The 24,198-nt window shown below is 40.8% G+C and overlaps 1 protein-coding gene across 1 annotated transcript in view; it reads left to right on the top strand.

Annotated features, from left to right (window-relative positions):
* The window catches only part of Arhgef38 (Rho guanine nucleotide exchange factor 38), a 129,737-nt gene that overhangs the window by 27,938 nt on the left and 77,601 nt on the right, over positions 1–24,198 (top strand). Inside the window, exon 2 of the mRNA NM_001427634.1 lies at positions 3,498–3,685. Coding sequence (NP_001414563.1) covers positions 3,498–3,685 — 188 coding nt within the window. The remainder of the gene's footprint in view (positions 1–3,497; positions 3,686–24,198) is intronic.

Below are 24,198 nucleotides of genomic sequence, written 5' to 3'. Positions count from 1 at the left end.
TTGATCCTTGCTGTGAATGCTGACAAAATCTAACAATTCAATTGGATAAAAAACAGTTTATGTTTGTTACCCATGCTCCAAGAAAAAATGTTTGTAGGTGTCAGAAGCAGAGAAGAGCAGAGAGAGTCACCGCACATTACCCCTTAAACACCTGGGGGTATGTTTTTGGTGATAAGACTTTAAAGGTTCTTTTTCTCGAAGCTGCATGCTGGCTTTGTAGCTGCTTGCTGGCCGTGATGGCAGCTGCTGGCTGTGCTGGGCTACAAATGTGTTTCTACGTAAAAACTCGGCATAAATAAAAAACACACAAAGTTTTAGAGTCAAGGAGGAGCTTGTAAAGGAAAACTTGGTGTTCACGGTAGGTACATTGTGGGGAGTTTGTTAGTTTTAGAACGGAAGCAAACATCATTTATGGAGAACTAACCATAAAATGATGCAAGCTGAATCTTTGTTCCTGTAATAAACTTGAGTGAGAAGAACAAACAAAGACATCTAGAAGGTTGCTCAACTCTGGGTTCTGTGAAAAGGGCTTTGCTCCTGAAAAACACTTTGGAAATTGAGTATCTTGAATAACAGCCTATGTCAGCTCAAAGGGGCCCCAGAGTCAACATTTATGACCAAGTTGCTAAGTAACACTGGAAAAAAAAAAAACCTAAGTCATTTTTAATTGAAAAAAAATCCATTGTAGTATGTTTTAAAGTGCAGCAGCTGGAACATGTGGGGAAGAACGTTGATATGGAATCCTGAGACTGGAATTTAGACCTAAAAGAAGTCTGGGGACATGTTTTAGGGATTTTTCATTGTCAAAAATAGTGAAAGGTCCTTAGGTTCTTAATTTATGTATGTAAGGTATACTTGTTTATTTTTCAAGATAATGCTAAGTAACAAACAGGACTCTATCTGGATTAGTTTGTGAGTTCTCTGCTAGTGACATTTTCTCTGATATATTTCATAAATCCCTAGAGGAAAGACTCCCTACACATTGCCAGTTTCCCTCTGCCCTCTCACATGCCCCACCAAGTCATTTCCATAAGGACGTATTTTAAATAATGTTGTATGACTAAATATATATGTTATTTTTATATACACTTTATAAAATATATATGAATATATATTATATAATATAGGCTATATTGATTATACATTCTATAATACATATATAATATTTATGTCATGTTATGCTGTAATATAATATATCATATATCATTAATATATTATATAAGTATTATATACTATACAGCATATGTATTGTATAGTATATGTATTGTATACTATGTATGCATCATATTTTATGTATAGTATATTATGCAATATACAATGTATTATAATTATATTCATGTATAATATAAATATATTACATGTTCATATATAATGTTTGTACAACAGCTGATTAATATATAATCTATATTGCATAGATTATATATGTATAATTTAAAGTTTCGCTGTTTTGTTGCTGCTGCTGCTGCTGCCATTAGAATACTTACGTGTACAATTTCTGGCTTTGGCCCCTAGCACTGCGTAAATATACAAATTGAGTATGTGGCATATACTTGTAATCCCAGCCCATGGGAGGCAGAAGCACGAGGACCAAGCATTTAGGGTCATCCTCAGCTACATAGAGAATTCGAGGTCGACCTAGCCTCACCACCATAAAGACCCTTCAGGGTTTCCAGTGGCTGTGTGCATGGTCTGCTCACTGTACTATTTCCCTCACACAGAGACGTTCCTCCTTTCACATCACACATGACCAATAGCAATGGCACAGCACGCAACTTGTCCTCTTAACTTGGGGCTCTAAAATACAGGATTATTCCACTGTTTTTTAAAAGCTTGATCAACCAGCATAACAGAAACCACCATAACCCCGCAACACAGGTAAAAATAGGAAGGCTGCAGAACCCCACCCCACATTCATTCTCTGTCCTTATGTAGGTTCTGTCTTCTGATATAGCCCACCGAGATTATTCCTTTAACATGGAGTGGCTTGGAAAACCATATGTTTTTATATGTCACTTGTCAAGCCATGGTCTTCCCCAGTAAAGGAAGGATTGATGCCAGTACTAGTACAATTTCACGTTGGAGTTTCCTTTACAAATTCTCCACAAATGTTTGGTTATGCACTTTTCTGAGTTTCTGGGGTTGGTCATGCAGGAAGAGAAGGATTGTTGTCTTTTACAGTGTCTACTTACATTCTTGGGCAAGCCTCTTTATAACGGGCCATTGGTCCCTCTCTTGAGCCCTCCTCCAGGCATCCATTAGCTTTGCCTCCAGGGCTGGCCAGGAGAAGGGCTCTTTATTTCCACTTGTGGATGTGTATTTTTAAACCCTTCTGTACAGAATTTCCAAGATCCTTTTGTGAATTTTGTCTTATTAGCGTTGAAGATTTCTCACATATCAGTTGCAAGAATAGTACTAGCCTTAAATGAAATAAAATTATGCCTTCAGTTGCAGAGACTTACATGAAAATTAAGCTTCAATATTGAATCACACACACACACGCACACACACACACACACACACACACACACACACACACAGTCTTAATGTTTATGACTACTATGACTTTAAGTCCTGGTCTGAACTTATGGTGGATAGTTAGTTCGAAGCTTCCAGAGTTTTACGTTGTTATGAGAAGTTTTCCCTTGATGATTTTTGGTTATTTATGTTAATATGCTATTCAAACACTTGGCTTCACGTGAGATGGACCATTACATCTCAACCCTCTGCTAAAGGTTAAATCTCAACGAAAAATTAACCTGGATGCTAGTATAAAGTTTCTCTTCTAGTAGGGTTGGGCCCAAACTATTTTGTAGGATGTTTAGCTTAGAGTGGGATCACGCAGTTATTTCGCTGATTGATTTTTGTCCTGTGAATTTTTTCAAGAAAAACTGTCAGGTTGGTTCAACAATTAAGCAATAACAGGATTTACACGATGTCGAAGATAATCCACGAGAAGTCATAGTTGAAATATGTTCAATTCCCCCATTGTCTCACTCCTCATGGCTTCTGATTATGAACGAAAAGAAGGGAAAAAATCCAATTGTATGCCATCCAGTTTCATTCCACTGAATATTACCTACTGGATAATCGTTTTTAGTAATAGGGACAAACAGAAGTGGGACATATTTCACTTCCTAATTAACGTTTTCCTTGGTTTCAAAAGCAGACATGCTCAGAAGGTCTGAGTTGAGTTTTTATGTGTCCCATCTCCCAATGAAGGTCAGCTTTGTAGACAGACATTCTAGCCACAGGGTGTTTTAGGAGCCACGACCTTTAAATATCGTTTCACGACATTGTTGAAGCAGTTTTTCGTCTTCTTGTTCATGATTTTATAGGATCCCTGTCTAGTGGGGGGAACTAATAGATGACTTCCTAGGACCCACTGCTACGATCCCTAAGCCTTTCGCCCGGCTAACAACAACCCTGCATGTTATGATTCGAAGGAAAAAGAAACGTCAGTCTAGTGTCTCATCTGAACGTGTGTTGTTGTTTAACAGAAAAAATGACACCTCAGGCTGAGTGCTCCTCGGCAGAAACCCCAACCCCTGAGGAAGAGCAGCAAGTGGGACGGATGATGGCGAAACGGGCGAAGATCATCAGGGAGCTCATACAGACGGAGAGGGATTACCTCACGGATCTGGAGCTGTGCGTTAGAGAAGTGGTCCAGCCACTGAGAAGCAAACAGGTGAATGCAAGTTTGAGATTGCCCTTCTTTTTCTAGCATCTTCTCTCAGAGTCTAAACAGACACAGAGCACTGTGAAAAGCACCACATGTTAGCAGGGCGACAGGCGTTTCTTTCTCGGGGTCTCTAGTCTGAGATTCATAGAAGAAATCAACAGGTTGTAATTCTGGAACTGAGGAGCGGAAGTTCTGTCTCACTGTTTACAAAAGGAAACAATATCCTCAAACACGGTGGGAAGGAAATTCACAGTCTTGTTTTGTTCGTTTTTTCCTCTATCATGAAATATCTGTGTTTTTCCTTTTGATGTTTAATCCCAAATTTTGAAATAAGCTTTCAGCAGTCTCAGGAACAAGTCATTTAATTCAGCGATAATCATGAATTCAAAAGAGAAAATGGACGTAAAGCCCCCCCCCCCCCCCAGAGCTCACTTAAACTTATAACTACTTGGCCAAGTAAAATTCAACATAAAATTAATCTGGATGCTAGTAAAACATTTCTCTTTTATTAAGAATGGACCTAAACAAAATTCCATATTTATTAATGAATAATTCTTCCCCGTTAAAGGATTTTTCCCGGAATCATTCTGTAGGATTTTCAGCTTAGAGTGGGAGTACACAGTTATCTCACTGATTAATTCATCACTTGTTAAATGCATGATCGTCACTAGTCTCAGCTCTGGGCCTTTGTGAGGCTCACTGTTTAATGCAGGTGACAAGGTCATACAGTAAGAAATAAACAATTAAGATGAAAATATATTAGGTAACATTAAGGATACCAACCAACGCAGGGAAAGGGGTTGGAGTGTGAGGAGAGGGTGGTGGTGCTTCTTCTCCAAGGGGGGCAGTCATCACACACATTTCTAATGCATCAGAGCAGGCGAGAGAAATAAGAGAGGGTCAAGGGAGGGCACAGAACAGAGCAAGAACCTCTGTAGCACGGTGGTAAGTGGTTCTTGTATACAATGCAAAGTCTTCAACAACAAAGAGAGAGCAACTGAGAAAGCACTCAAAGAAAATCACCTACCATGGTGGGAGACTTTCCAGATACCTGTGGACTTATCCACACAAAAAACAGGCACTGATATACAGACACAGTCACAGACAGACAAACACAGACACACACAGAGACATATAGACACACACACACACACACAAAACCACACATACTTACAAACACAAGCACAGATACTCACAGGAACAAACACAGTCACAGGCACAGACAGAGGCACACACACAGACATGCAGACACAGGCACAGACAGACACAAACAGAGTCATAGTCTCACATAAACCCACAAACACATATGCACAGTCACAGACACAGTCATAGACACAGACCCAGATACAGACACTGTCACAGTCATAGACAGACATAGAGATAGTCACAAACAGACATACGCAGACACACAGACACAGACACATATACACACACAGACACACACAATGACATACACAGACATACATATACACACAAAGGCATACATACAATCACACATACACACATACAATCACACACAGACATACAGACACACACTGACACAGTCATAGTCATAGACACAGACACAAACACACACAGACACATACAGACACACACAGTCACAGGAACAGACATAGGCACACATACAGATATAAAGACACAGACACAGACAGACACAAACAGAGTCATAGTCTCACATAAACCCACAGACATATATGCATAGTCACAGACAGTCATAGACACAGACCCAGATAGAGACACTGTCACAGTCATAGACATACACAGAGATAGTCACAGATATACACAGACCACAGACATAGACATAGTCACAGACAGATACACATAGACCCAGTCACAGACACAGTCACATACAGACACAGTCATAGACATAGACCCAGATAGAGACACATAGACATACACAGAGATAGTCACAGATATACACAGACCACAGACATAGACATAGACACAGACAGTTACACATAGACACAGACACATATGGTCACAGACACACACAGACACATTTACAGACACAGTCACACAGACACTGTCACAGTCACATTTATAGACACATCCACAAACAGACACAGTTATAGACAGACACATAATTTTCATACAAAGATCTGCAGGCTTATAAATATGTAACTCATTGTATAACTTACTTTAATCTTTTCATGACTTCTAACAGTTCAGAGTATTTTTCCGCTGTTACTGATCACTGTATAAACATTTCCTTTGTTTTTCTCTCTGTCTGTTTACCTCCTTGGAATAGACCCTCAGAAATGGAACTGTTAGAAATCATGTTAGGGGTAAGCATGGTGACACAAGCCTTTAACCCCAACAGCTGGGAGTCAGAGGAGGGTGGATCTCTGAGTTCGAGGTCAGCCTGGTCTACTGAGAGTTTCAGGCTAGATAGGGTAACATAGAAAGATGCTGTCTCAAAAAGCAGTGTAATTAAGTTGATTGGTTTCCTGTTTTTAATATTAACTCCAACCAAAATTCAATAGTCCTGATTTTTATCCTATTAATGAATGGTTAAGGAGTCTTTTTTCTGTATTATTCCTCCTGAAAAACATCTTCTGGTATATTTCTTAGTGTTTATAAATTTATCTCTTTCACATTCTTAGTTTTTAAAAATTATCATTTATATACTTCCTCATTATTTTATAACACCTGTTTTGAATATTATTTTTTCTTCCTAAGTGTTGTGAGTAACTTTCTTAGGTTGTCTTTGGTCTCCTAACGTTGGTTAAGAGCTAGGGTCTTTTGCTTTTTGTCTTGCTTTGTTTCTTACCATGTTTGTGCATTGAGGATTTAGTTTCTTAGTGTGTACCCACAATGATAAGATTATTACTAATCAGTCGTACTAACAACTGCTATAATTTCACTGTACCTCCTCCAGTATGTATAACCAGTATGTAGAAGCTCCCCTCACCCCGTGGGGTGTGTGTGTGTGTGTGTGTGTGTTTGCATGTGTTGGGGGCACATGTTTGTGAGTAGTACTGGTATATGTGGAGGCTCACAGAGTCTCCTTCAGGTTCTGTCATTAGAATGGTCTTACCTCTGAACCTGTAGATCCCCCTTCAGGCTAGCCTTAGTTTGTTCTGGGAATTTCATGTCTGTGTCCACCAGCGGGTTAGGATAACCTGCTGGCATTTTGGGGGAGTATAGGGGTGCCGACCAATCTCTCTAATCTCCTATTTCTTAGTGTAAGATTCTTCATATAAAAGGCTATAAAAACATTCACTAACAAACGGCAGGGGTGGGGTGCAGTGTGTGAAGGGATGCTTGACACAGAAGCAGCATTACAGACTATTCTCAGGGTAGATGACTACAATGCTCATTCACGGGGGTTTCCCCACGTGTAGCTAACTTCAGCGGTCAATGATGCAAATCACAAGGCTCAGATCTACTCCTATTTGCTACATTATAATTCTAATGAGTTGGTTACAACTTAATTTTTTTTAACACAGTTCTCTTTGCTTAGGAATCACAAGATTACCCACCCTCCTCACTGTGGCATCCAGGTTTGGTATTAGACAGACAAACATCATCTCTGACGATGTCGAATTTGAAATTCTTTTACTTCCAAAAGTTTTAATTTGTGATTGAGTAATAACCACTCCAGAGTGTCTGTAACTCTTACAGACATGGACAGGAGTGGAGAAGAAGCTGGTTATTTTAGATGCTGCTGGTTTGTTAACTGACCAACTCTTCAGGGTTCATTACCTTCTTTACATCCTCCTTCTTACCTGCTAGGCAGTGCACACTACCCAGCTGCCGTCAATTACTGCCAAAGCATGACTTTCAAGTCACCATGAGAACAACTGGAGTTAAATCTGAGGCCAACAGTGCTGTTAAACCTGACCTTGTGTGTGTGTGTGTGTGTGTGTGTGTGTGTGTGTGTGTGTGTGTGTGTGTGTGTGTGATGAAGAGAGCAGCCCACCCAGGAAAGCACCACATTCCATTCAAGCTCAGTGAATGGTGTGTGAATGAATGAGTAGATCCAGCCCTTTGACTGACAATTATCCTCTGACAGTCATGGTGGCAAATCTTACCTTAACATTAGGGCTTTCTGTCACAGGTCTTCACTGACCTGAAAAGCAGATCACAGTCCCCTTAATAGCATTGTGAAGAAAGCCAACATACCTACAACATTCAATGTGGAACTTTTTAATGTGAAAACAAGGTCCGGTTATCTCAACAAGAGGAGAGTGTCTATGGTTTTTGGCTGTGAATCAAACTATATCAAACCAGTACAAACCAAGCTAACAATGGATTTATATTCTATGTGCAAGGAAAGGACAAAGGAAGGTCAAAGATGACAGAGGAGTTTGGATGCACATTCTTATTTTTGTTTATGTTTTTCAATTTCTGATCCTCACATGTTACAAAAGTACCAAAGACTTCAAGGGGCCTAAGCCAGTCTGTTACTCTTCAGTGTCCTTCCCTAGAGCAGTGGTTCTTAATGTGTAGGTCAAATGACTCGTTCACAGGGGTCACCTAAGTCCATCTGATAACACAGACGTTTACATTATGGTTCATAACACTAGCAAGATACGGTTTTGAAGTAGCAACGAAAATCATCGTATAGTTGGGGGTTGCCACAACATGGGGAACTGTATTAAATGGCTGCAGCATTAGGAAGGCTGAGAACCACTGCCCTAGAGGCAAGACAGGTACAGGTTTTTTTTCACTCTTCCAAAGGTGTGTGTATCCCCCATGCCTTTGCATACTTGTGTGCTTTGCACTTGAAATAGTATCTTTCCTAGAAAGTGACAAGAAAAACAATCTGTAATTTCATGTTGTCACATTGGGATCTTCTGTTTAATTTTGTATATACTATGTGGCAATGACTTTGTAAATAATACTTATTAGAAAAATATTAGGAGGGGGCTGGGCAGATGACTCAGTTGATAAAGCATTTGCCATGCAGCCATGAGGAGCCTAATAGCCCATGAAATCTGACCTCATCTATAGCCCCAGCTGTGGTGTTAGCAGCACGATTGTAGCCAATCTGTGGGTTCCAGATTCAGTGAGAAAAACTGTTTCAGAAATCATGTGGAAAGCCATAGAAGGAGTCATAGACAAACATCAGCTTCTGGCCTCCATACCTGCTCATGCAGGTGAGTACTTACCCATACACTCATGCACACGGCACATGCGTGTGTGCGTGCACACACACACACAGAGTAAAAAAAAATGAAAGAAAATGAGAGGTATACCCTAAGTCATCTATAGTTCTTTTGCTCAGAAAGGAGCGTGACAAACATAAAATTTATATTTATATATAAAAATAAGCATGAAAAATTAGCACAAAGATACACTGATGTTTTCTGAAGTTTGAATACAAGTTAGAACATTTTCCCTATGGAGAATATATTCCTATTAGTTCCTATCTTAAATAACAAATATTGAGTAGGAAAAAATGGTTCTTTGCAATTTATTTAGAGATTGTGAGTTTGAAGAAAATCACATTCATGCTATCTAAACACAGATCACAATTTACAATGGTGTTGACACACCTACACTGGCAGTCTTCTTAAATTGTTTTAGGTTCCCATGGGGGAGACTAGGTTGAGTAGTTGTTCTATGTAACATGTCACACAGATGCATGCCTGAAATAACCCCTAGTCCTTTCTGGTCCCCTCTCCACCTCTCTCCCTAGCCCAGCTGTTCAGCCCACTATTCATAACAAGAATTCAGAGTTGAATACATAACGCAGTCTTGCTGCTGTTGTGGGACAAAAGACCAAATTACTATTATGAGAGCTTTCTAAAATACAGGACTAAAGAACAAGCAGAGATATTTTAACTAGTAATGATCAAAACATGGTCAACTTTTCCAGTTAGAAGGGTAGTACTTAGAAGCAGACACTGTTTGATAAGCTTTTCTTTCCCCTCAAAGCTGTTTGATAAACTTCTGTCTATTTAATCAATAGAGAAACTATATGTGGGTAAATGTTTGGTCATGAACTTTTGTTTCACAGAAAAAAAATTCTTGTCCAAATTGTCTTCTCTTGTTGTCCCCATCAAAAGACGCTGTGTTTATTTTGCTTAATAAGCAGCCGTGGGATATTCTCTTTCTCTCTTATCTAATGCCCAGCTATAATACACATCTCTGTTCACTCCTCAAAATTTTAAGTTGTAGTCCAAACCTACAATTCTACTTGAGTCTAATGACCAAAACCTTAAAGTGAGTTACAGTTTACAGTCTCCTTTGTCCCATGACAGCACTCTGAACTAAGCGGAATAAGTTAGTTGAGTGTTTTAGATGTGTCCTCATTGTTCAATCACTATACGTCACTCATAATGTATCCTACCCCACTGCCAATGCAGCATGGCCGTGTAAGGGGAGGGGTGACACAGTTCCTGCCCCCAGAGTATCGCCAGGCTGTTGATCCTCATGACCCCCATGTGTGCTGATGACTGCAGTTGTCCTGAAACTGATCTGCTCTCTCTTATATTTTACTTTCATTTTCTCTTTCTGGGGAATATACTTTTCCATTACTCAGAGCTAATCACGCCATAATAAATGAAACAGATGCAGTTCTCAGGAATGAGGAGAGGAGGTGGTTATGAAACTGTGGAGGATGAGGAACAGACTCTCTCTGTTTGGCCTTTAGGGCCACGGGAAAGGGTCTAGACAACATAACCACAGAGGCCATAAAAGCCTACATGGTCCTTTGTAGAAATAGTTCATTGTGAGACTTGGCTTTGAATCTGGAATCATGAGGAGATATATGTACCCTCTGTCCCAATGACTGCTGCATTAATTAGCCAGGGTGAACTTGGTGACCTCACGGATGGAGAGTTAAAGTGGTCTCAAGAAGAAAAGATATGGATAGGAAAAGAGTTTATAAAATACAAGTAAATGATAGTTGGTTCATCTTATAGGAAGAAGACTTGTATATGATCTAGAAACAAATAGTACTAGAAGGAGAGTATAAGAGGGCATGGAATGACTAGGTTAGGAAACAAAGATTAGAGAATTAAACAAGGATGTGTACATACATAAAAAAGTGGGAACTTCGTTCTAGTTACTTGCAGAATTGGAGATGATAATGCCCAGAGACATATTAGAGAGAGCTAGCCACTTTACTTACATAAATTTTAAAGCTTTGTAAGGAATTACAGTAATTTTAGTAGTTTGTCACCTTTCTGTTCTTACATGGAAGCAGTTACTAAGACTGTCTGCTGTACGAGGAGACCGCCAGAGCTGAGCCCAGCTACCCATGAAGAGCAGGTAAAACCCATGAGGAAAAGTGTTGTTGCTTTGTGTTTAGTTTCTGCCCTAGGGAGCAGGGGCTGGAAAGAACGATCCAGGAGTCACAGGATGAATGCAAATTCAAGGATTTCTAGAATAGTTATTGATAACGATCAAAGCCTGGATATAACCTTAGTGAATAAGAAACTGGGTTCAGGTTCTCTGGTAAAGAGAAGGAAAAAGAATGGTGACATAGGAGGAAGTAAAAGGGAAAGGGAGAAGGCAAAAGAATGAGAAGAGGGAAGGTCGGAAGGAAGAATGATGAGAATCCTCAGGCAAGGAGAGAGTACTTGAACTGACAGCTGGCATCCACCACGGACTCCGAGCCACCATTGAGTCAGTGCTGCTCCCATTCCTGACTTTCTCAGGACCCCCTCATGCAGAGGCTGGACCTCAGCACACCACCTCATGGAAATCCAGTGTGCAGAACTATAGTTTTGCTAGCCATTGCCATTAAGGGAAACCAAGAAATGGCACGGTGGTACTGTTGTGTTACTTTTTACACTTATGTGTAGATCTACAATTGTTTCTAAAGGAAAAGCTTAATTAAAATATGATTCTCTTATTTTTTCCCTCTCTCTTCCCCTCCTTCATCCAAAATCACCCTTGTAAATGCGTGCGTAATTTTATATGAAAGGATCAGCTTTTCTATCTTTTTACAGTGTTCATTCTCTCACATTTTCTGGTTATTTTTTATTGTGATTTTTTAAGTGCTATTGAAATGAACTTTTAGGCATAAAGGCACACATAAGATTATGTAGAAGAAACATTATAGTGTATAATAATCTCTCAATGCGTCTTTCCTGCTGTATCTCTGGGGATATAATCAGAAATCTTCCTGAATCATGAAAATGTCAACTCACTTTCTCCCACTCCTTCCTTCTAGTCCATCTTCTCCCCTGTAAAGTTCAACCACTCCTGAAGGCCAAACCATCACAAGATAACGTAGACTTTAGTCAACACCGAGACCAAAGGCAGGATGGCGACACAGAAGCAGTGTGCCCAGGAAGCAAGAGAGCAGAGCACGTGTGAATCTGAAGTATTACATTCAATAAAAATCTGCGAAAAATAAAAATTAACACCAGCTTCCTGTCACTAAGTCAGTGGAGCCATGGGTCAAAAGAAACATGCTTGAGTTTCTGATCCTGCTTTATACTAGAACTTTCGAGCTACTATCCCGACTTTAAATATCATATTCTTGTTGAAAATTCCTTTAAATATTGGTACAGATATTCTTTAATTTTTTTTTAGAAATACTGATTTTCATCATTAGTAATATGAGATCACAGTGATGAGTCCTGTGACTTATAGGTTAGGGCTTTGTTTTTCTTTTTGTCTGTCTGGTTTTTGTTTTTGTTTTGCTTTGTTTTGTTTTTAGGAAAAGACTTAACTAACCCTTCTATGTGAAATCTAATACTTATCACACAATCTAGACCACTGCCATCAATGATAAGACCAGACTCTTGAAATCCCATGGTGCAATCCAGACAATGAGCAAACAAAAACACCAGTGGGAACCCGGGTGTGGTAGCTTACACCTGTCACTCTAGTACTTAGAATATAGAGACAGGAGGATCTGAAGTTTAAGGATATCCTGGGCCACATAGGGCAGACCTGGAATACTCAAGGTGCTGTCAGAAAGACACACAGACACACAGACACACAGACACACACACACACACACACACACACACACACAGACAGAGAGAGGGGGGGGAGGGAGAGAGATCATGAAAGACAGAGACAGAGAAGCAGACAGGACGGAGGATGGGAGATCTCGAATGCCTCAGTGGGTGTTCCTTACTTTTCTAAAGTTTTATTTTAGTTTTGAAATTGTATTATATATTTTATGTGTGTGGATATTTTACCTGCATCTATGTCTGGTGCCCACGGAGGCCAGAAGGCATTAGACCCCTCTGGGACTTAGAGATAATAGCAAGCAACCGCATAGATGCTGGGAATATAGCTGCAGCCTCCTGAAAGAACAGCCAACGTTCTTAATTGCCGAGCCATATTACTATCCCTTATTAATACCAGAAAACCCTATGCTTTTTTGAAACTACAGTCAGTTGTAGACTGCAGAGTTAACTTAATACACAAAACGAAACAAAGCAAACAAAGGCACATGAACAAAAAGCCCACTTGTCATGCAAATGAAGACTTGAGTTAGGATCTACAAAGCTGTGTGTTACACAGTAGCACACATGTGACATCCCAGTGCCCCCAGGAGAGCCAAGGAGCAGAGACAGAACACCTGGAGGCTCGAGGGACAGTTATCCGGATGTGTGCAGCCTGGAGCAACTCAAGATCCTGTCTCATACAAGGCGGAAGACGAACACCAGAAGTTGCTCTCTGACCTCCACGCATGCATGTGGCAAGCCTGTGCCTACACACACACACACACACACACACACACACACACCCCACATATGTACACACAAGCTTAAAATAAATACATAAACAGAAAAGAGCTTTTAAAGAAAGCCACAGTTGTTAAGACATTAAATTTAAAAGTGAAAAATTACACAAAGAGAATCCATTAGTACTCATATCCAACCGGCCTCTCTCAAGCGCTGACACTAAGCTACAGGCTCCCCTTCCTTCCCTGTCTCCCCAGGAGGGACGTTGCAGCCTTGCCATCCCGGGAGACACATGGCTTGCTGTCGCATTGCGTTCATCATCTCTTGAAGTTGAAAGCAACCCCGGATGTTCTAGTGGGAGCAACATCTTTCCTGGAGGGAGCCCCCTTATCTTTGCTCCTTCAGGAAGCTTCCTCTCAGAAATGAAAGGATCTTTTTTTTTTAATCCCAGTCTTGCAGGGTTTTGACAGAAACCATTTTCCTATAGTTTTGTTTATCAACATCCTCTAAGCTCCATTCAGGGTGAAAATCTATAGTGTAGTCCGATCCTGCTAGGCCAATGTAGAGATAAAGGAACAAATTTCCCAACTCAGTGCATGCTCAGAGCTCCAAGCCAGAGTGAGGTGCAGATTTGTTTTAACGCCCAGGAACATCGCGTTCGGCCTGGGAAGATGGTTGGTCCTGCATTCGTTACTTCACCTCTTGGCACTGAGAGGCACGTGCAGCCATTTCAAGTGCTTTTATTTGTGAGGATAAGCAATGAAATTCCACTGACTGTGATTATGAGAATGAGCACGTGGCCTCCCAAATGAAAGGCACGTGGACTTACAGCAGGCTTCCTCGGATGTAGATCAGTGTAGGCATGTGTGTCAGTTCAAGAGCCACAACTCTTAAACTCCAAACCGTAACACTGGACCAGGAACAAGGAAACTTTATATATTCAGTTAAATGTAAGAATAGTAATCTGGGTGTGATGGACGTATCTATAAGGCCTTAACTCAGGCAGACTGCAAGATTAAGACTTGCCTAGGCTACATTATGAGTTCAAGTTCTGTTGCGGTAAAATTATAAAAAAAAAATGTTGTCTTTTAACCCGCACTAGATCCAGCGCCAGAGTGACCCAAGATATCTGGTAGATACCTTCATCTCAGTCAGCAAAGCCTCTCATCCACTTTGCTCTATCCCATATCACACTGCCAATGGCTTCTCTCTCTTCCCATCTAGTTCCCAAGGCAGGTTGCCACCATGCCAGAAGTACACATCCCAATTCCATGGCAGCCTAATGTCTCCAGCCACCACAAACTCTCTTGAACTTAAATCGCCACATGAAAGAACACACAACACAATAACCTCTGATCCAATAACCTCTGATAAGATATAATTGCCCACCTAGACATACAAAGCCCTGTACACATTCGTCCCTTAAGAATATTCTTAACAATCTGTAAATGTGCAGAGAGGGATCTTAACATCAGCCTCCATGGTCTCCCGGCCTCTTCTCTCCTCTTCCCATTCCAGGATCCTCTTCTTCCCTCAAACTTTTCTCCCACCCATCCTTCCTTCTTGTCCAATGACAGGCCTCGCTCTATCTTGTACCCTCCTTCACCTGTATGACATCATCCTACAAAGTTCAGCATTGGTAAAATAGTGAGATCTTGCCTCAGTATAAAATAATAAGAGATCTACCTCAATGGCAGAGCATTTGCTCAATGTGAATATAACCCCAAGGTAAAACTCTAGTACAGAAAAGCAGAAACAAACAAAAATAGCAGGGGTTCATATGGAAACACAAGCTGGAAATACATTTTTAATAACAACTTTTTTTTTTGGTTCTTTTTTTTTTCGGAGCTGGGGACCGAACCCAGGGCCTTGCGCTTCCTAGGCAAGCGCTCTACCACTGAGCTAAATCCCCAACCCCTTAATAACAACTTTTAAACTAGCTCTTTAGGTGCAGACAAGGTTAATGACTTCATGAACCAATGAATTAATTAATTTTAGGTCATTGATGGATATAAAATTTAGTTTCTAGTATGAAAAAGATCCCTTTGGAACAGTAGTTAGAGGTGATAGGTTTCTTTCAGGTATGAGAAGCTATAAAGCAAGACAGTGAGTGACAGGCACACTGGAGTTCAGAGAGGGGACAAATCCCTTACAGCTTGATTGACTGGGCAGAACATGGAATGCTAATTAGTTATGCTAATTAGTTACTCAGTAAACAGTTGCTTTAGACACTAGCAGTGGAAATGCTTGCTTCCCTGACCTATTTGCTTCACTCAGCAGAAACCACAGCCTGCTGCCCCACCCCCACCCCAGCATCTGCCCATTGTCCGTCCCCTCACTGATTTGACCTCCTCTCTAAACACTAGTGTACTTCAGAGCTCAGATCTTGCTTTCTTAGTCTACAGCCATCTGTGGGTTCTGTGGCTGTAAATCCCAACTGTATTCTGATGGTTGGCAAACCTCAGTCCTGATGCTGCCCCAAAGTCCCGCTCTGCTTATCCGACCTCTTGCTTAAATCACTGCTTGGCGACCACAAGACATCTCAAATTCAACGTGCTCAGAACGAATTCCTTGGTTCCCTTGAACACCTCTCCCTTCTCCAGGCACATACATCCCCTGAAGTTCATGAGTTGGACGCTTAGTCCTCAATGCAACGGTGTTGGAAAAACTTCATTGGAAGAAGCTCTGCCCTCCTGGGTGAGATGAATGCTGTTATGGGAGAGGAGTTATTTTAAAAATAATTTATATCTCTCTCTTTCATGCATTTCTTCTTCTCTTCCACTTTCTTGTATTGGGATAACACAGAATAGAAATCCTCACCAGCTTCCCTACACTCCAGAACTAAAATGCACATATCTCTGTTCTTTATAAATTGCCCAGCTTCCAGTATTCACTTACAGCAATAAACACAGGCCTTCAAGCCTATTTCATTTCAGTAAATTTTAGAACCTTTCTTCTAGTTGCTTAGGCACCCCCCTCCCCCCGCCATTGCACTCCAGAATCTCACTGCAAGCCATTTAATTTTCTGATATTAGTCGAGAGATTCTGAAGCGGGCTTCTTCACTCAGGACTCCTCAAGCATTGATCAGTCTCGGAGCTGGTCTTTCTTTATTTCCTTGACTCCATCCTTTGTTTCACTGAGATTTCCCACAGAGCTCCCTCTTTCCTGTACTACGTCAGTCTGTCCAATGTCAGTCTGTCCAATTCTGAACTTCCGTCCTAGAGTGCTTCTGGTGGTCATTGGGTAACTTGACTGCTTAGCTACAAGGCTGGCTGAGAGACTCCCTATCTAGCTGCGATAGTGACTGGGCTCCTAGGATGACTTGGAATCTGGTTTCTCCGCAAGACATTTCACACATACAAATCAGTGGGTTTTGAGAAACCCGATGAAATAATAGGTAGTTTACCCCGAAAGTCTTTGTGATCTAGAAGCCAACTGTCTAAGTAAATGCTACAGTAATTAGAGTCATCCAAGCACGGGGCTTGCCAGGGCTGGGTGCCAAGTCCTCCTTTCCCACGTTCCGTAAGCAAGCCCCTCCTCCGACTCTTCCTCCTGACTAAGAGGCAGTTTTTTCTGCTCAGAATGCCCCAACCCCGGGGCTCTACTGCTCAAGTCTGTATTCCGCGTGTCTCATGATCTGTTCCTCTTGCACTGTCCTTATTTCAGCTGCTACACCATTGGAGTTTCTGAGTTAATGGCGGGATGTGCCAGGGTGCGCATGCATCCAGGCCTCACTGTGTAAGTCAGTACGTGGAGCTTCTGTACGGAAGGAAGGGTATGGGACCAGAGATCTGAGAGACCAAGTCAGATGACACCTGTTTGAATCGTAATAGTAATGGCTAGAGCAAGTCCGAAAAAGTACAAATTTGACTCTATTCAAGACGACATTACCAAATGGCTCCAAATAGAAGCGCCAGGGCTTTCCTAGCATCAGATTCCAGAAGCATTCAGTTTAAAAATAATTACCGTAGTTTTCAGAAGCAACATTATTTGCTTCCTTTTGTTTTCTACAGGCACTGTGTGCACATCATGTACGTGAATCTAGGCCTGTGACCTGGCATGGTTTTGATAATAAAATTAGAATTCTAAACCAAAACCTGAGATCAGAGTTGTGATGGCTGAGCTTTAAGAAAACCATTAGTAATGACTTGGTTAAAAAATTTTATTTATTTGTTTGGTTTTGTTTGTGTATGAAACTGTATATGCATAAGTGTGTGAGTATGTGCACCAAGATGGCCATGCAGAGTCCAGAAGAGGGTGGTAATGTCCTTCTCTACTGTGCCCTACCTGTTTCTTTGAGTCAAGATCTTTCCCTGAATCTGGGATCATGGTTGTGTGTGTGTGTGTGTGTGTGTGTGTGTGTGTGTGTGTGTTGTTGTTGTTGTTGTTGTTGTTGTTGTTTAGCAAGGCTAGAAGCCAAAACAACCATACAGTCCTCTGTCCTTATTAGAACTAGAGTTACTGCCCTTTGGGGGACATTAAGATCATCGACATGTGTGTGCCGGGATCTGAACTCCAGTTCTCACGAATGTAGAGCAAATGCTCTTAACTGCTGAGCCATCTCTCCAGCCCTCCCAGAACTCAGGAAAATCCCTGCAGTTATGACCCAAACTGACTCACTATACTTATGAAGTGTATCATAAAGTGAGAACCGTGGAGATGAGCAAGGCTCGGTGCCTGAGATCCACTTACAGTAGTAAATGTAGTGACTTAACATAGAAGTCTACAGTGCTCCCTGGGAATCCTCCCATTCCCTAGTGCGAGTGAGGGACCGACGGTAGGAGACGATGCTCACGTGAAGCTTGGATATTTCTCATGGTACCATTTACTTCCTTGGAACAGAGGTACACATGCAGCCACTCCACCCCACACAGAGTTCTGAAGAATGTACCTAAAAATATCACTGTTTACTCGTTGGTGAACAATGGGTGATCGTATTTTCTTTGCTTTACGGATCCTTAATATTCTGCAAAGCCTATGAGGCAAATAATGTATTATTTCAGGAGTCGGTGTCTAGACTTTTTTCCAGTCTTCGGTTTTAGTGTTACTGCTTGGAGTTAGCTGCTTTCTTATGACTTGTTTGATTCAAACTGAGTCACCCATTCCAAGTGTTTGTTATTAAACAGAAAAAGAACAAATAGACACTTGCCAAGTATAAACTAAGGAGGAGGCTTGGTTCTGTCTGTAGATTTCCCACATAATGCAAACAACCAAGCCAAGGGTCACAGTTACCTTTGTAGCTGGATCTAAGTAGGATTTTATGGAAAAGTCACTTAACATGATCACTTGAGGAATCGAATTAGATTTTTTTCTTAGCAACTTGTGATGTCTGCCTGTTTGTTATTCAGAGACAAGAATACGAATGGGCTTCCACAAAAGTAATTTTAATTGTAGAAAATCAACTTAATTTAAATGACCAAATTTTTATTGAATGATTGTGTGCACACACAGCAGTATATTAGACACAGTGGGACACGAGAATAACTCAAGAAGGCAAATATACTGAGAAAAGTTAGTTTTGAAAGCCAGGCAAAAAATTAATAATTATATACTCTAAAATTTAATAATATAGGCAATGAACTTCAACATAAATATAATACGTAGTGCCTTATATATGAGTATACTATATATGTATCTATACAAGTGCTTCAATATAATACAATCAAAGTCACAGACAAGCAACCGAAACAACCCAGGGAGTTAAGACAAACCTACAAAGCAAGGAAAATCACAGTAACATAGCAGTCTGACAAAAGACTACAATGGAAAGTATGTGAGGAACTTTAAAAACTAATAATAAAAATATAATTCAATTAAAATTGGGTAAAGGATGCATAACTATTTCTCAAAAGAAATTCAGTTAGCCAACAATTTTATCATCCAATTTCATCAATGAGGACAGAAATTTAAGTAAAACATATGATGGGACAGGACCTCACCCCAGTTAGAAGGCTATTAAGGAAAAAAAAAATAAAACTCAAGGGGTGGGGAAGGGGGAGTCCCATGAGCTGTTGGAAGCCATGTGAGTTACAGCAGCCACCATAGGAACAGCAATGAGTTCCTCAAGAAACTAAGCTAGAAATACCATATGATCCGTATTCTTTCTTCTGGGCATGTATTCCAAAAACATGATATCGGCAACATTTGTATGACTACCTCTGTTGCTGTACTTTGTGAAATAACTTAGATTTATAGTCAGCCTTCATGGACAAATGGTGAGCAAATATGTGATGAGAAGAAACTCAAGGGAGTATATTCTGGATTGAATATATGCGTCTATGAGGGACATTCCCATTTAAACCACAGTAAGTGGGAAATGGTGGTTTTTATACCCAGAGACTTTATCCAGTCATAAAAACAGAATGGCAATCTCTTGTTTTCAGGAAAGTGTACTGGAGTGGGGAAATAACATTGAGAGAAATACATCAGACCCAGAAGGACCAATTCTGCATGTTCTTGTTCACACAAGGTTCATAGGAGGACAATGGGCACCCATAGGCAATCAGAACTAGTTCATTCTAGTTCCTAAGGAAGAGCAACGGGGAGGGAACTGAGCTCACAGTAACACATTATGTATTTTGTAAGCACCCATAAGAGAGTAGCCTGAGCTCTCCAAACAGAAGGAATAAGGAGATGGCAATATTATTCCCTGGTTTGATTGGCACATATTCCGTGTGTGTGTGTGTGTGTGTGTGTGTGTGTGTGTGTGTGTGCATGTAGTATCATACTGTGCCCCAAAGTGTGAGGAATTACGATCCTTCCCTGTTAATCAGAATTACTATTTTAGTTTTAAGCCCAATTTAAGGTATACCCACTGTGTACCTCTATTAAATTATTGCATCATTCTATAAGTTATATAATTTAAATTAGTTTTGGGGGCTGGAGAGGTGGCTCAGTGGTTAAGAGCACTGGCTGCTCTTCCAGAGGTCCTGAGTTCAAATCCCAGCAACCACATGGTGGATCAACACCATCTGTAATGGAATCTGATGCCTTCTTCTGGTGTATATACAATAAGTGAATTATTTAAAAAAATTAGTTTTGAAAGACCAATAATTGTATGTAAGGGAAAAGTCCAATAAATAAGCACGGAATCTTCTTTGTAGGACATAACTTTGGGCTGGAAATTAAAAATATATTAGTCCGGTTTGGTTGTGTGATTTTTTTAAAACCCAAACTAAATTAAGTAAACACATCCAGTTGTCTTATATGGGAAGGATGTCTTCCTTTAGCAAGGATAGCTCCGTGGTTTAACACGTTCTTGTCAGGCGCACCTTTCCTCTCTCTATAGCCTCTACCACAGCAATATTCTACACAAAGACAACTGGGGAAACAAACCAACAACCATAGAACAAAACAAACAAACAAAATAGACACATGGGCATAAATTTTTGCAGTCTACTTTTAGTAAGAGCCAAACTCTTCTCTTGCCCACTACCCAGTAGAGGTAGTAGGAGAGAAAAGGTATTAGGTATGGGGTAAGTGGACCTGTTCAGCCATAGTTTTTTTGGGGTTGAGCTCGATCTTCTTTGGCAGCAGTTCAGTCCCATGGCAAACACCAAATGCCACTCAGCAGCTGCAGACCAGTCCCCCTAGTCAGGCAGACACCACACACAAACCAGCAGCTTCAGACCAGTCCTCTCAGCACACAGATGCCAGGTATGAATCAGCAGCCATAGCTCAACCCTGAAGGAACCAGCCTGAGGCAAGGTCGCAAGAGTGGCAAGGTGCCACAGGAGCCTCACGAGCAGTGCTTGGGCGAATTTCTCTCAGTGGCATCGTTACCACACGTTGAGCTAAGCAAAGCTATGCAAGGCGAACCAATACGCACGTGTTGTTAGTGAAGAACAGTGAGACAAAGCAAACCAATCCAATGCTCAGTGCTCGTCTGCCACTGTCTGTGGGGTCGTATTTATACTCCTATTCGTGGGTCTGTTCATGTTTGCTGTAGCAAAACATCCTTCACCTCTTGTGCCCCAGTAAAACATCATTTGACATTGCTGACCTTTCAAAGAAACCAGACATTTCAACTTCGCAGTCCCATATTACACATGTATGTTAGTAAAATACCATCAACAGCGGCTTAAATAAGAGAACATTGTTTCTCACAGTCTACAAGTTTGTTAGTCCAGAACTGAGATGTCGGGAGATTCAGTCTCTGGTGATGGAACCTTTCCTAGACAGCTGCCTTGTATCTGTAACTCTACATGACAAAATAAAGTAAGATAAAATAAAATAAGGAGCCTCTCCCAGGTCTCTTTTTATAAAGTTATTAATACTATCCATGGATTGACCGCCCCAGTGACTGTGCAATCTCACAAGGGCCTGGTACAGTTGCTTTTTATTGCTGTGATAAAACACCATGGCTATTGAGTTGGGGGGGATACAGAGCTACAGGAGGCTCTGGGAGAGTCGGGGAGTGGAAAGAATATATAATATATATATATATATTGTATAAAATTCTCAACATGAAAATAAAACACAAAGAAAAATGAAGAATGCACTTACGTCACAGTTCACCATGATGAAATTTCAAAAACTGACTAACTAAAACACCACGAACAAAAATGATTTATGAAGAAAGAATTTATTTATCTTATGGTTCCAGGAGGAGAGTCCGTAATAGCGGGGGAGATGTGCCAGGTTAGGAAACTATGATATTGCATCAGCAACCCACGAGATGACAGCAGAGATAGCTAGAGATGAGGTGAGGCTCTGAGCACCCAAAGCCTGCTGCCCCCAGTAATGAATTCCTCCTGCAGCTGCCTTCTAAGGGTCTAATGGCCTCCTCCAACAGCACCACCAAGAGGGGGCCAAGAGTTCCAGTGGGGGACATTTCTCATTCGTCCCACCACAGACCTCATCTCCTATCCCATTTACTTTGGATGTAAGACTTGAACTTATGGATTGGGAAGGAGGAATGTAAATGTTCGGATGGAAGCTCACACACCTCGGGATAACCTGACTGACTGGTCAGCTAAGTAACATCCCTACCGCAGCAAGAAGAGGTGAATGGCCAGAGGATTCCAGCGGAACCAGATAGACTTGAGGATCTAGGGTTCTTGTCACTCCTCTCTAATACGAAAGAAAGGAAAGAGAGGTGTCAAACATTAAAATGTCATATGAGGGCAAAGCATTTTTGAGAAAATGCAATAGCTTGAACCATGATGTACAAGAAGGAAAATTAAAGAAAGAATTGCCAGGTTTCTGTGTGGTACAAAGTAATCCTTTGTTAGTTACTATAATCTTCTAATTAATACAATTTCATAAATCTATTTTCATCTACTGGGAACTTTATATTTGGACATATATGTCATACACAGAGAGGTACAAATTCAATGTTTCAATTTTTTTTACTTTTTAATTAAAAAACAAGACATTACATATATTTATAGTTAGAAACATGCTATCTTTATATATGCTTATATTGTTAAATGGCTACATAACTTTAACAATGTAGGTGACAGCAGATGCTGGGGAGGATGTGGAGAAAGAGGAACACTCCTCCATGGTTGGTGGGATTGCAAAATGATACAACCACTCTGGAAATCAGTCTGGTGGTTCCTCAGAAAATTGGACATAGTATCACCTGAGGACCCAGCTATAACTCTCTTGGCATATACCCAAAAGATGCTCCAACATATAACAAAGACACATGCTCCACTATGTTCATAGCAGCCTTATTTATAATAGCCAGAAGCTGGAAAGAACCCAGATGTCCTTCAATAGAGGGATGGATACAGAAAATGTGGTACATCTACACAATGGAGTACTATTCAGCTATTAGAAACAATGACTTCATGAAATTCATAGGAAAATTGATGGAACTATAAAATATCATCCTGAGTGAGGTAACCTAGTCACAAAAGAACACACATGATATACACTCGCTGATAAGTAAATATTAGCCCAAAAGCTTGGAATACCCAAGATACAATCCACAGACCACATGAAGCTCAAAAAGTTGGAAGACCAAAATATGCATGCTTCAGATCTTCTTAGAAGGGGGTACAAAAATACTCATAGGAGGAAATATGGAGACAAAGTATGGAGCAGAAACTGAAGGAAAGGCCATCCAGAGACTGCCCCACCTAGGGGATTCATCCCATATACAAACACAAACCCAGACACTATTGCAGATGCCAAGAAGTGCTTGCTGACAGGAGACTCATATAGTTGTTTCCTGAGAGGCCCTGCCAGAGTCTGACAAATACACCATTGAATAGTCTGCAAGCATCCACCATTGAATAAAGAACAGGATCCCCAATGGAGAAGTTAGAGAAAGGACTGAAGGAGCTGAAGGGGTTTGCAACCCCATAAGAAGAACAACAATATCAACCAATCAGACCCCCCCCAGAGCTCCCAGGGACTAAATCACCATCCCAAGAGTACACAGGGATGGACCTATGGCTCCATCCACATATGTAGCAGAGGATGGCCTTGTAGGGCATCAATGGGAGGAGAGGCCCTTGGTCCTGTCAAGGCTTGATGCCCCAGAGTAGGGGAATGTCAGGGTGGGGAGGTGGGAGTGAGTGAATAGGTGGGTGGGGGAGGGAACACCCTTATGGAAGTAGGGGAAAGGAGGATGGGATAGCGGGTTTCTGGAGGGGAAACCGGGAAAGGGGGATAACATTTAAAATGTAAATAAAAAAAGAAAAGCAAGACATTACATATATTTATGATTAGAAACATGCTATCTTTATATATGCTTACATTGTAAAATGGCTACATTGCTTCAATAATGTATCTTTGTGTTCAGTAAGAACACTGAAAATGTCCTGTCAGCAGTTTTCAGGTATATATTATAATATATGCAATAAACAGTGTATCTGTTAAACTTGTTCCTTCTACGTAAAACTTTATGACTTTGACAAGCAACTCTTAAAGGCTAACCAGCCCCAGTCACTGGGATAATTTTA

This window comes from Rattus norvegicus, chromosome 2, assembly GCF_036323735.1.
Source record: "Rattus norvegicus strain BN/NHsdMcwi chromosome 2, GRCr8, whole genome shotgun sequence".
NCBI lineage: Eukaryota > Metazoa > Chordata > Mammalia > Rodentia > Muridae > Rattus > Rattus norvegicus.
This window is presented reverse-complemented; position numbering and strand designations above follow the sequence as displayed.